This window comes from Alligator sinensis, unplaced genomic scaffold (assembly GCF_000455745.1).
Source record: "Alligator sinensis unplaced genomic scaffold, ASM45574v1 scaffold1_1, whole genome shotgun sequence".
NCBI lineage: Eukaryota > Metazoa > Chordata > Crocodylia > Alligatoridae > Alligator > Alligator sinensis.
This window is the reverse complement of record NW_005842556.1, coordinates 664,041-678,623: the sequence shown is the minus strand read 5'-3', so window position 1 is coordinate 678,623 and position 14,583 is coordinate 664,041. Positions and strand designations below refer to the sequence as shown.

General features: G+C 45.8%; 1 protein-coding gene across 1 annotated transcript in view; it reads right to left on the bottom strand.

Annotated features, from left to right (window-relative positions):
• Positions 1-2,550: 2,550 nt before the first annotated feature.
• LOC102369752 (olfactory receptor 1020-like) overlaps positions 2,551-14,583 on the bottom strand; it is a 16,872-nt gene continuing 4,839 nt past the window's right edge. Inside the window, exon 2 of the mRNA XM_006032212.2 lies at positions 2,551-3,710. Within this exon, the coding sequence (XP_006032274.1) occupies positions 2,706-3,692 (987 nt within the window). The 5' untranslated portion in view covers positions 3,693-3,710 and the 3' untranslated portion in view covers positions 2,551-2,705. The remainder of the gene's footprint in view (positions 3,711-14,583) is intronic.

Below are 14,583 nucleotides of genomic sequence, written 5' to 3'. Positions count from 1 at the left end.
GGACCCATGACTGGGAAAACGTGAAGCTCCTGAGGGAAGGGTGGGAAAGGAGCAGGCAAGCTATGTCCACTGCCAGTGAAGCAGGCAAACAGTGGCATGATGATCCCCCACCTGCCCAAAGCCCTCTTTGCAAGTCTGTCCCCAGAATGTGGTCAACAGACCCATATCCCAGGCTCTGGGTGACCAGCGGCTGCTACAGGCCACCCCTGTGGCCCAGCCCTCTCCCAGGCTGTTGTGGCTGAGAAGCCAGGAAGTGATGGGCCTGGTGCAGGGATGCAGGGGCAAGGGGAGTTGGTGAGTTGCCCTGCCCTGCCCTTTGAAAACACAGGACCCTAGTCCACTAATTGCTTGAGAGATGTTTGTCTTTTAACACTGGGCAGACCAGTCACCCTCTCCTCTCTCCTTTTTCTGGAGAGTAGCCAAGGAAACACAACACCATGCACGTAAGTCCTGGCCACATGCCAGGAAATGATGGACCTGAGCTGCCTCGACTGGCTCCCAGGGTCTGGGTTCCACTGGACCACGCTGCACGGCACTGCCAACTCCGTGTTCCCAGCCTCACACTGGAGGTGACAGACTTGAGCTGCCTCATGCAGTTCCCAGGATTTGAGGCTCCGTGCACTGCTGTGTGTACCAAGGATCTGGCCCCACATTGGGGGTTGCAGACCTGAGCTGCCTTGTGAGGCTCCCAGGGTCTTGGGCTGTTTGTGCTGCTGCTTGCACCAAGTGTATGGAGAATTGAGCTGCTTCACACAGCTCTCAGGGTCTCAACCCATGCGCCACACTACACACAGACTGGGACTGAACTGTCCACTGCTTCTGTCCAGCAAGAGGCGTCTTCAGGACAACAGCATCTGCCCGCTGAGCTGCTCTTCCCAGCTTTTCTTAGCCCTGCTCTTTTCTCCATTCCTCAATGCGTCTGCTGTGTGCTGGACACACTACTTCTTTCATACTCTCCAGAGGCTCTGTCCCCGAGTGCTGTTGGACCTGCAAGGGGCACGCTTCATCCAGGACTAGAGCTCTTTACCCCCCGCCCCTCTCGGGCAGGGGCGAGGCCGGCCCCTCTTATCAATTACCTGATTGGCAGACGTGCTCCACCAATCACAACGAAGCTCCTCCGAGCCCATGTGTGCTGGGCTGTATCGGTAAGTCCACCACATGAATATTAATGAGAAGCAATACACCCTGATGCAATTTGTGCCTGAGTTGATTGCTCCTGGGCATAGCATTTACACGTGTCCAGAACCACAGCATGTTGAGCTGAAATGGTTCAGCCCCAGCTCACAGCAGGCCTGGGGCATCATTCTGCCAGTCCAGGGCTGTTTCAGCGCAGGCCTACATGCTATGGAGGGTGTGGATGGGGGATGAGGGTGCTACTGCAGGGCTGCCTGGCAGGCAGCCCCTCACTGTAGTACCTTCATGCCCCAGCCAGCCCCAGTCACCATCTACACATGCATTGTGGTGGACAAAATAACACTGCCATAGAATGGTACTTGTGTACTATCTTATGGTGGAGTTAATTAATTTACTTTGGCCCAATAGCACTGCTTATATAGATGATGACACTTTACTGTGAAGCTAATTAGGCAACTGGTAATTAGTATAGATGTACCCACTCTATCCAGTTTCTAGTCCCCCACTACAGAAAGGATGTGGAAAAATTGGGGAGAGTCCAATGGAGGGCAACAAAAATGTTAAGGGGGCTGGGGCATATGTAGTATGAGGAAAGGCTTAGGGAAACATGTTTATTTAGTCTGGAGAAGAAAATAGTGAGGTGAGGATTTAATACTAGTCTTTAATTACCGGAAGGGTAGTTCAAAAGAGGATGGAGCTGGACTGTTCTCAGTTGTGGCAGATGACAGAGCAAGGAGCAATGGTCTTAAGTTGCAGCAAGGGAAGTTTACGTTAGATATTCGGAAAAAAAAAAAACTCTCTCACTAGGAGGATAGTAAAACACTTGAACAGGTTACCTAGGGAGGTTGTGGAATCTCCATCCTTGGCTGGGACGATCTAGATAGAGATGCTTCTGCTTTGAGTAGGGGGTTGCCCTAGATGATGTCCTGAGGTCCCTTCCAACCCTAATTTTCTATGATGCTATGATAATCACTTGCAGGCTGTGACATCTAACTCCAGCCTTGCCTCCAGTGAATCTGACAAGATTCCCATCCTTCCTCTGCTTGGACTGTACCGTATCCACAGTTTTGGGTAGTTTCTTTGTAGATGTGAGTTCAAATTCCACAGGAAGAAATGGGGATTGAATTCTTATTTCTCTTGTGTTGGGTGGGCAACTTAATCTTTTTAAGGTTCTGCATAAAAGAGCACCATTATTCACAAACATTAATTTGGAAGTCAAAATATAATATTTTTTTATTTTTTCCCAACTGAACATATTTGACAAAAAGTCCTTCATTTGTTATCAGCTCCATGTAAATTGAACCCATGCATTTTCTTTGAAAATGTGGATGTATGATATTTGTCATGGGAACAGAACCAGAACCAAGGTAATCCTCCTCCATACTGTAGATCCTTTAGAAAAGAGTACACCTTTAAACATAAGTCTTTAGGGAAACTGTATTGGTTGCATATCAGATTATTAATGTTGCCAACTATAATCATAGTTTCTTAATGTGTTTCTGTTAAGACTGTGGAAAAACTTACATGCACTGGTTAAAGCCAAGATTGTATAGTGCAGTGAATCCTGATTGCTAGACAGCACAGAGCAGCCAAGTCATTTGAGTGGTTTGTCCAAGTTTCTTCAATGAAGACAAAGGAAACATTTTCCACAATTTGTCCAAAGCACCCTTCACCTCCTTGTATCTCAGGCTGTAGATCAGCGGGTTCAGCATGGGGGTAACCACAGTGTAAAAAGCAGAAGCCACGTTGTCTTGTCCATTATGACTGGAACTTGGTTGCAGGTACACAAAGAAACCGGCCCCATAGAACAAGGAAACAACAGTCAAATGGGATCCACATGTATTAAAGGCTTTGGACCTGTTCCGTGCAGAGCTCATCCTCAGGATGGTGGCCAGGATGTAAATGTAGGAGATCAAAATAACTGATACAGTGCCTGTCCCATTTACACTAATAAAGGCAAGGACCACCATCTTATTGTTATCACTACAAGAACAGGAGAGCTTCAGCAGTGGGTTAATATCACAGTAAAAATGATTGATTATGTTGGACCCACAGAGGGAACCTCCAAGAAAACAACCCGTGTATATCAGTGCACCAAGAAAGCCAATGAGATAGCAAGCTATTACCATCTGAATACAGATTCTGTTAGACATGATTATCACATAAAGAAGTGGGTTACAGATAGCTACGTAACAGTCATAGGCCATGACAGCCAGAAGGTAACACTCAACAAGCACAAAACCAACAAAAATGTAGCACTGTACTATACATCCAGCAAAGGAAATGGCTTTGCTGTCTGAGAGCAAAGCCACCAACATGTTGGGAGTGATGGTTGTGGAGTAACAAGCATCAACAAATGAGAAGTGGCTGAGGAAGTAGTACATGGGTGTATGCAGCTGAGGACTGACTCTGACCAAGGCCATGATTCCAAGGTTCCCCACCATGGTGGTAAGGTATATCAGAAGAAACACCACAAAGAGGACAGCCTGCATGCCTGCACTTTCTGTTAGTCCCAAGAGAATGAACTCTTGGAACGTGGTGTTACCTCCTGTGACCATTTCTTCCCTGGGCAATGGCTGTTGAGAGAAGAAAGCAGACATCAGCTAAAATGGAGAAAGAGTTGGGTTTTTGCTTCTTCCAGAATTTAACTTTCATCATTATTGTAATCATAACAGTTACTATAGGATATATTGCATTTATTTTCTATTTGGGGAGAAAAATGAAATCTTTCTACTTGTTAAGAATTGTGGGGGGTGAGGTGTGTGTGTGTGTGTGTATATATATATATATATATATATATAATTCCTTCTCAGGAGTTAGTTTTCTGATCTTAAACCAGTCCAATATGTTTTTAAAGAACCCAGTAAAAATCCCCCCTCATCTCCAGCGTATCTCCACACAAGAAGTGGTATAGCAAATAGAAGTGTATTTTCTTGTAAATATGAGTTCATATTTTAGGGCGAAACCACATTCCATTTCAACGTATCTCAATGACACATGCTCTGGCATATAACCATGGCTTTATATATATATATATGGACACAATTTGGAATATTATTTCAGCTGTGGCAAAGTGGAATCCTGTCTCGGCATCTTTAGAAACTTAAATGAAAGTTAGCTTCCCCTCCCCCAACTTTTAGCCCAGCAATCCAATGCTGAGAGGCCTGCTTGAGAAAATAGAATATACCCTTTCTAGCCCCTTGTAACCTAGGGTGAAGGTGAGGGCCGAGGGAGCAGGGGGTGGGGGTGAAGAGTTTAAAGCTGAATTTCTTGCTTCTAAGCAAAGTGCTCTAATGGCTTCACCAGAGGCATAGCTAGGAATTTGGACATTGAGCAGAAGGCGGTAGTGGGGGGCTGGCAATGCCCAGTGCGGTGGTGCCTCATTTCCCAGCACAAGGTCCACTGCTTCTGCTGGGAAGTAGCTCCGTGCTTGCTCGCTCCTAGTTACAGTACTGAACTAGACAATAGAGTAAGCACTCTCCATGTCCCTGTGCATCCCTCCAGGCTCTGAAGCTGAACTACTGGGCAATTCAAGCAGGGAGCTATGTGGGCCAAGAGGAAGAGAACAAGTCATATCATCTAACAACTATGATAAGTGTACCTGTCTTCAAAGAAATACAGTTAACATGGTAAAGACCAAAACAAACAAAGAAATAACTCTGATTTTATGCCGTATTTTAGATTGATTTCTTGAATAAAAGAAAAGCTTGAACATATAAAGTGCTCTTTAGTGTGACGATGCAGTAGTTCCAAGTTTGAAAAATAAATTCAGCTCTCATTCAAAACTTTGTTGTTTTAAGATTGTCCTGACTTGGGTTTAATGTATTACAAGCTAGAGTCACTCATCCTTAAGGCTTGAGTGAAGACACTAGTCTTTTGGTAAGGTAGGTCCTAAGGTATAGATGACAGAGTGCCAAGGGACTGATGCACAGAATGAAGTTTATTCAGAACTGGAGTCCTGTCTAAACTCTATTTTGATATCCCATACTTTACCCTGAATTAGTAAGATGCAGAAAATCTGAACTTCTATGTTTATTAGGACTTTTTAATGCAAAGTTCAATGCATAATTAAACACTAATAACACCTATGAATACTATAGTGAATACAACATACAAAACAAACCCATATTAATCAGTTATTCTGGTTTAAAACCAGTAGCTACTTGGCCTAAATTATGACCTGGAGATTAAGGAAAGGAAAGGAAAGTATTTGTCTCAGGATCATGATCTTTCCTTTTCTGGATTAATTATTTGGTGAAAAGTAAAACTTTTATTAAGAAACCCAAACATTTTATAGCATTATTAAATTTTCCCACTGCTGAATGGATTTTTTTTACATTATCCTTTTTCAAGCAGACACTTCAGAGATTAGGATCAGCCTGTGCAGAATCCTGAGATTCAATGCCAAGTGCTTCTGGCTTTGTGGAAAAAAATAGTGGAACTGTGTAAGATGCATCACTTTGGACACTTTAGTCCTCATTTCCTTCTTATGATGCTTCAGCAGCTTAAAAATCAATCACGGCAATGAATTATGTGAGAGAAGAATCAGACACTTGGTTGTAACTTGAGCCTCCCTATGTCCATCTAGTCCCTCTTAGACCTATTACCTCTAGCTTACAAATGTACTAGAAGATATATATATATATTACATATCACGAAATGTTTTTAGTTTCCCTTGTGTCAGTAATTTAATTTTCTATCTCATTCTCACCCTTACAAATGCATGCACACATATATACAAACAGGTCTTACCTTGGTGGAACTTAACTGTCCAGCAAACAAAATCAAATGTGGGGAGTTATGAATCAAAGACCCCTTCAAACAGGTTTTAATCAGGACAGAGTTGTATAACCTTGTGCTTGGCATTAAGTTACACTTATTCAGGCTGCATCACTCAGTGGCAGATACAAGTGCAATTTAAGGACTGAAACCTGCTCACAAACATAACCTCTGGGTTTGGCACTGTTTCTGAATAGACAAAAGAGTCCATTTGCTCGCTCTTCGATTTCTGTCTCAGAGGTTGCAAACAAGTGGCCCACCCATCTGGTGCTGAGAATACTGAATTTCCCCTTTGAATCTGATGTTTGTACTCTGGATGATGCAAGTATTTCTAGAGATAGTCTAAGACTCTGGGAGCATCACACCAGGGGTGTTTTATTCCCTGTTCATTTATGGGAGCCAAGGGAATTATATGCATGAAGACACTAAGGAAGCCACTATGAAACTGCAAGTATCTGAATGGCATCAGCTGGAAGAAACACCACCAAAGATGAAGATGAAGGGACTGGCACTGAAAGAGAAGTGTCCTCCTCCAAAGCATGCTAAACTGTACAGCTCCAACATAAGAGAATGTAGAAGAATTGTGGGTTAGGGTACATGGAGGACAAGGGGACAGAGATTTGGTGGTAGGGGTCTGTTACAGACTCCCACACCAAGGAGAAGAACTAGATTTGGAAGTCCTGAGGCAGCTCTCAGAGACCATAAAGGCTAGGGAGGCAGTAGTCATGGGGGACCTAAACTACCCGGACATCTGCTGGGAGATGCAGACAGCAAATTCCCACCATTCCCACAGGTTCCTATCTTGTGTACAGGACCTCCACCTGACGCAGGAGGTACATGGTCCCACTAGGGGGAATGCCTTACTAGACCTGGTATTGGCAACAGGGGATGACATGGTAGCATACCTACAGATCAGCGGTCACCTGGTGGACAGTGACCACCAAATAATAGAATTCGTCATAAGGCATAGAGTGGGTAAGGTAACTAGTAGGGTGGAAGTGCTAGACTTTAAGAAGGCTGACTTCAGCAAACTCAGGCATTTAGTCTATGACGCACTGCAGAGTAAGAGCTTTAGCGAGATGGGAGCCCAGGAAGGGTGGCTGTGCTTTAAGGAAATGATCCTTTGGGCACAGAAGGAGACGATCCCAATGTGGAGGAAAGTGGGGAAAGGGGCCAAGAAGCTTCCCTGGCTGACCAGAGAAATCCAGAGCAGCCTAAGGGCAAAAAAGTGGGGCATATAAGCAGTGGAAACAGGGAGAGATTACTAAAGAGGAGTATACCTCCTCAGCTCGCAGTTGTAGGGAGGCAGTTAGAAAGGCCAAAGCTATCACAAAGATGAGGATGGCATCTGAAGTTAAGAATAACAAAAATTTGTTTTTCAGATATATAGGGAGAAAAAGAAAGGCCCAGGATGGAATACAACCGCTACTGAATGGACAAAAGCAATTGGTGACAGACAGGGGGGACAAGGCATAACTCCTCAATAAGTTCTTTGCCTCAGTGTTCCTAAACAAGGGGCAAGACAAGTCTCACAATGGGATTGTAGAGAGACAACAGCAGGGTGCCACACTACCAAGCATTAGTCACTTGGAGGAACTGGATGCGTTTAAGTTGGCAGGCCCGGATGAGCTCCATCCGAGGGTACTGAAGGCACTGGCTAACGTCATTGCACAGCCACTGGCAAGAATATTTGAGCACTCGTGGCGCACGGGCCAGGTCCTGGAGGACTGGAAAAGGGCCAATGTGGTCCCTATTTTCAAGAAGGGGAGGAAGGAGGATCCAGGCAACTATAGGCCAGTCAGTCTCACCTCCATCCTTGGCAAAGTCTTTGAAAAGATTATTAAGGCTCATATATGCGAGTCCAGCAGGAAAAAAATATGCCGAGGGGAAACCAGCACGGGTTTGTAGCAGGTAGATCATGCCTGACTAATCTAGTCTCTTTTTACAACCAGGTTACAAAACAACTGGACGCAGGAGTAGGTGTTGACATCATCTACACTGGACTTCAGGAAGGGCTTCGATATGGTATCCCACACCATACTGGTGAACAAGTTAAGAGGTTGTGACTTGAATGATTACACAGTCTGGTGGGTGGCAAATTGGCTGGACGGTCAAACCCAGAGAGTGGTGCTGGATGTGTCGGTATCCACCTGGAAGGACATGGGCAGTGGGGGCCCGCAGGGCTCGGTCCTTGGACTGATGCTCTTCAATATGTTCATCAGTGACTTGGACGAGGGAGTGAAGTGTACTCTGTCCAAGTCTGCAGATGATACAAAACTGTGGGGAGAGATGGACACACTGGAGGTCAGGGAACAACTACAGGGAGACCTGGACAGGTTGGACAAATGGCCAGAAAACAATAGAATGCAGTTTAAGAAGGAGAAATGCAAAGTGCTGCACCTAGGGAGGAAAAATGTCCAGCACACCTACTGCCTAGGAAATGACCTGCTTGGTGGCACGGAAGCAGAAAGGGATTTTGGAGTCCTAGTGGACTCCAAGATGAATATGAGTCGTCAGTGTGATGAAGTTATCAGAAACTCTAACTGCAATTTATCATGCATCAGCAGATGCATGACAAATAGAACCAAGGAGGTGATACTTCCCCCCTATCGGGCACTGGTCAGACCGCAGTTGGAATACTACGTCCAGTTTTGGGCACCACACTTCAAGAGGGATGTGGATAACCTGGAGAGGGTCCAGAGAACGGCCACTCCTATGGTTAAGGGCTTGCAGGCCAAGCCCTATGAAGAGAGACTAGGGCACCTGGACCTCTTTAGCCTCCGCAAGAGAAGGTTGAGAGGCGACCTTGTGGCTGCCTATAAGTTCATCATGGGGGCACAGAAGGGAATTGGTGAGGCTCTACTCACCAAGGCACCCCTGGGGCTCACAAGAAATAATGGCCATAAGCTCGCAGAGAGCCGATCTAGACTGGACATTAGGAAGAACTTCTTCACAGTTAGAGTGGCCAAAATCTAGAATGGGCTCCCAAGGGAGGTGGTGCCCTGCCCTACCCTGGGGGTCTTCAAGAGGAGGTTAGAATGGCATCTGGCTGGGGTCATCTGAATCCAGCCCTCTTTCCTCCTTATGCAGGGCATCGGACTCGAAGATGTATTGAGGTCCCTTCTGACCCTAACATTTATGAATCTATGAATCTATGAACATGTGCAAAGTATAAGGGATGGTTTCCATTCTGGTCTTACATAACTGACTTGACTCCTGCAAAGTTCTACTTTAGTGACACCTTTGTTAGAAGGATCAGATCATGCTCCAGGCCAGAAAGGTGCACATGTACTCAGGCCAAGCGTATCATGAAAGTCACAGAGATACATTATGGGTTTGAAGGACCTTGGGAGCTCTTTCTTCTTTCACTCATCAGTGATATAACAAGGGACAAATTAAGGCCAAATGATGCACCCCCTCCTTTTCTGTGACAGATCCTAGAATCCCCTCCTTAAGTGTAGGCTGTGGTTGTTTAAAGTATAAGTGAACATGGGGGATCCCAGCTTGGTAAGTTATTTTCTTCACTCTTTGTAGATTTGTGGGCTTATGATTCTCTTTGCCTACATGACAGGTCTGGCTGGGCATCTGCACAGGGAAATAGGACTGTTAGGCATGCATAAGGTTGGCTAAGTCCTGGAATTGTTGGTTAGCCAGAATTCTGCCTTGCAGGCTTTAGACCCTAATCTTCTGGAAAGGTGTGTCCTGAGGCACAGAGCATATGGGGCACATGCTTTCCTCATACTTGTCCTTAAGGTAAAAGAGGAATGGAATGAAGCTTATGACTAACTAGGGTCCTACCTAAGCTCTATTTTGATATACTTTACCCTAAGTTAACAGAATGAAATACTGTGAACTTCCTTGTTTTAGGAGACTTTTAAAATGTAAAATTTAAAGGCCTTGTTACTATTTCCCCAGAGAATAGGGAGCCTGAGTTTTAGTACTCCCTACAAACCTTAGAAATTGAAGATTAGAAATTGTACCTTGTATGTCCTAGCCATGTGTTTCAGCCAATGAACCAGGTGGCAGGCATTGCTTAGGTGACTTTCCACTCATTTTCTTGAGGATGGCCAATTGGGGAACAAAGATGGGGAGATATCTGGGAGCAAGAGGAAGTGTATAAACCAGAGGTGGGCAAAATATGGTCCATGGGTCATTTTTGGCCCAGGGAGGGACCTTCTCCAGCCCACTGTAGGTCCCTTGATCCTGCCTGGCTCAGATGCCATCCAGCCGCTGGGCGCATCCTGCCCCTCACTAGGGCTGTGAGAAGCTTCAGGTGCCAATTTGATTCAGAGGAAATTTGACCTGATTTGGCAGCCAAATCTCTGGATCTGAATCAAATTGGGAGACCCGTTAAAAGGTCAGAATCAAATCTGAAGCCTCTTAAATCAATTAGGAAAGGATTCAGAGAGATTTGGAGATTCGAATCAGCCAGAGAGAGGCAGACACAACTGGGTGGCTGCAGTTTCTTCTGCGGCTCCTCCAGATGTGCTTGCCTCTCCCCAGTTGCGGGGAGCCATGGGAGAAGCCTCTATCACTGAATCAAATCACAGTTCTCTGAGTCAGCTGAATCTGAATCGAATACTTCCCTATTCTCATAGGCCTACCCTGCACCCCCCGGGCACACAGTGGGGCTGCGGTGGCTCCATAGCTGGACTACCTTCCTAGGCAGCCCAAGCAGTGGCAGCTCCTTCTGGTTGCTGTCACCACTGGCCCCAGTCCCATGGTACTGGCAGGGACTTGCACATACACCTCAGCCCCAGGCTACCCTGCACCCACTTTGAACTTGGCCCAGCAAAGCAGACCAGCTCCAGACTAGCTGGACCAGTGCACAGCCTCAACCTGGCCCATCCCATGCCTGCTCCGGACTCACCTGCCCATGCTCAGCAGTGGTGGCAGCCAGGCAGAAGCTGCTGATTGGCAAGGGGGAAAAGTGTCCCCCACCTCACCGCTGCCAGGCATTTCTTGCTGCAGCCACCCAGGTCCCACACTCGGGCTGCCCTGCCAGTCTTTTGCGTTGCCACTGCTGCACTGCTGGGTGTCCTGGAGTTGGCGGCAGCAGTGGTGGAGAGGGGCTCCAGACAGGTGCAGCAAGAAGACCCCGGAGAATGGGGCAGGCACTGTACCCCTATGTTGAAGAGCAGCTTCTGCCTGGCCGCCGCTGCTTCTGCTCAGTGTGGGAAGGTGAGTCTGGAGCAGGCGTGGGGTAGGGTGGGGTGGGGCTGCATGCATGGGTTCCAGCTGGTTAAGAGCTGGTCCTCTCCACCAGGCCAAGTCTGGAGAGGGCGTGGGGCAAGCTGGGGTCAGGGCTGTGCATGTGGGTCCCTGCAATTACCACAGGGCTGGGGCCAGTGGCAGCAGAAGCCAGAAGGAGCTTCTGCTACATGGGCTGCCTAGAAAGTCAGGGCAGGCTGAGACCAGGGTTGAGGGGGTGTGCTGTTGGCGGTAGTGTGTGGACTCTGGGCTGCTGAGGGGGAATAGAGGGGTGTGGTGACCGGCCTGCAGTAGCTCCCCAGAACTGCTTATGTAGCCTATGGGCTCAAATAAGTGTCTGCCCCTGATATAAGCTATTGTGTCTCAGATGTGCGTCTGACTGGATTCTACTCACCTCTGTCTCCATATAAAAACCACAGCATACAGAAAGAAGGACTAAAGATTTATTCAGTGATGACATCTCAGAGATTTATTTTCTACAAGACACAGCTCTCTCTCTCCTATAAGCCCATTCTTGCATGTGACAACATATTAGCAAAAACTATGCCCTCCCCCACCACACACCATACAAAGTTCGAAGGTTCCCAGCTCCACTTTTTTACAGATCAGCCTACGTTACTAAGCAAAAACCTGGTGACTAAAGCAAACTACATATTACAGTCCCTTGGTATCTCAGGGTGCACTGCACCTCCCATGCATCCTGATCCGTATGTTTGTTTTCTTTCTTTCTCATCCAAGTATTGTATCATTCTGTGCTTTATTTACCTGCCTCCCCTTCTTGGCAGTACTGCACATCTTGCATCATTTTGTTTTCTTGTTCCAGTCTTGTGCATGTGTATTCCAGATTAAGTTTGTGTCAGCTATTTGCTGAGGTGGATCCAGGTGGTGGGTGTGTGCAGGGAAGGAACTGGTGCATTCGCACCCCACTTTGACTCCTGCTGCACCCAACATTTAAAATCAGCTCCCGGGAAGTGGCAGAAACATTTCTAGGCATGTAGCAGTAAGAGAGTTGTTTGACATCATAGGTCATTAAAATCTGCCTCATCCCTTCTAAACTCTTCAGTCCACAAGTGTTAATGACTCTCTCTTCTTCTGAATGGTCTTGATGTTACACAAATCAAGTTATTATTTCCTCTGGAATTCTGCTGTTTCTTAGCTGCTCCTGGTAATGTACCACTGTTTCAAAGTCCTGCAAACTGGTTTAAACTCATTTCAGTAAAGTTAGTGTTGTCTTTGCATTGATCTTAAACTGAATAATATACCTCTAGGCCCTTAACATGTTAGCAAATATTCTAGTTTATTTTTACCTGGGAAAAAATGTATTGTATGTGTGTTTTTGTATGCGATGGTGCACATCACCATGTGCAACCTCCTTTTCAAAATCCTAGAACTGCCCATATCAGTTTATATGTCAGTCACTGCTCAAGTGAGGACTTCTCTGGTCAGTACCTTAGTGTAACCTCTGTGTGAGTAGTATATGGAAAAGCTTCAGTGGGAGAGAGAGAAAACAAACTCATAAAAAGCCATTGCTTTATCACTGGCATAGTGTTTTGGTAGGTGGGAGAACTTTGTCCAAACTTTTTGTATGGTCCATGTTTCAAAAATCAGTTAACGGCACATCTGAAGTCAAGCATCTGGTTAAGAATGCTTCTACTACTTCCAGTCAAGTTGAAAGAACTAGAAGAACAGCCTTTTACAAGCTTTTTTTCTTGCTAAAGCCTGGGATCACATCCAACTCTGAAGCAACCATCTGTGTGACTTCTCATTTGAGACTGAGCTCCGAGTTCAGTTCCTCATTCTGCCAAATGACTGTGTATGCCACCTTGGCCCAGTAATTAAGGGACAGATTCCAGTGCCCTTACCCTGGAAAGGTAGCATTCCATTGTGGGGAAGGTCCTGTGGATAGAGAGTGCTTCTTTTTTGTATGGTGTCAGATATGAACTTCCCAACCTATGAGCTACTGTCTGGTATTATTGCTCAGTGTCCAGATTCCAGCTACCTGGTCTGGGCATTGGCAAAGATTGCAGATTTCAATTAAATGCTGTGCTGTTTGTTGGACACTGCATCTTGCGAAATGTTGTTTTGAACCATCTATATCCGGCATGCTTCTTTGTCAAGGTCGTGCCCAGTAAGGGACTTGTTTGGTGTTGGTATAAAACACTGTAGGAATAGGTCTGACCTTTCCTAGCCATTGGCCCACTCCGTTGCTGCCCATAGGCTTGACTCAGCATATCCAATCACTTTTAGGAGCTTGTGGGCTTCATGTGGCTAACAATTTACAATTTTAAGGCTCTTAAGTTTCCATCTGTTTGGGTCTTCAGGTAACAGTTGATGGAGCAGATGATTTTAGTCATCTCTTGCCTCTATTTCCACTAATGTTGTTAGGGTCTGTCTTTTCATATCACTTGGTCTAATGCCTGAGAGTGCAGGAAATATGTCTGGGTGGGTGTAATTTGTGCAGCCTATTATGAGTCTCAGAGCGTTTTTATATACAATTTTGAGCTTTTTGGTGCAACAACTTCTGGACCCTACAAGACCAAAATATTCTGCTGGTGCACATACCATTGTGAGGTCAGTGGTTCTGAGCACTTTGAAATTAGCACCCGTAGGTGCTAGGTAGGTCGAGGGCTAGGTAGGTTGAAGTATGCTTATGGGGAAGGATGTGTTTGTCTATTCTGATATTTAGTGTGCTCATAGCTTGGCAATTGTTCAGGTGGAAGACTGAAGATACTGATTTATTGCTGCTCAATGTTATGCTCTATTTGTGCTTCTTACCATTAGATGGCTTACTACTATAGAAGGATCAGATATGACCCACTGAAGCAGACAAGTATGCATTACTATTGATCACCTTACAGGCAAAGGCAGCAACAAAAAACAATGCCCTGTGTCAGCAAACTCCATTGCAAAAATACTGTGCAACAACAGCATATTCAGTAACCCAAGCAAGGAGTACACACCAAAGATTAGACATCTGACACGTGAACAACTTATATCACCCTATGCCAGCCTTAATTTAACTGCCTCCATATCTGACAATGTGTTCAACACAGCTATTAAAGCAATCAAGACTGGCAAGGCTGCTGAACTAGATGAAGAGTGCTACTCAGAGGGTGCATCTAAATGAGACACTAACTGCGCAGTAGCCTAATAATACTGCACAACAGTGCATCACAGCACAAACAGTGCTAATACACTACTGAGAATTATTATTAGGCTATTGTGCAGTAGTGTCACTAGAAAGGTGTTACTGTACAGTAGCACCAGTGAACTTTGGTTACAGCACATCTATTTAATTATATAATCAAGTACTAAATGAGCATCGTGCCATGGCGGACCCCAACAGCAGTGTGCTGAGTGCCCCCACAGCCTCTGCTGCTGCGACAGGAGAAGGGGGATGTGGGCCCTGCAGGGAAGCCATGCCCCCAGACCTCCTCACCCACACACAACCTCCAAGCA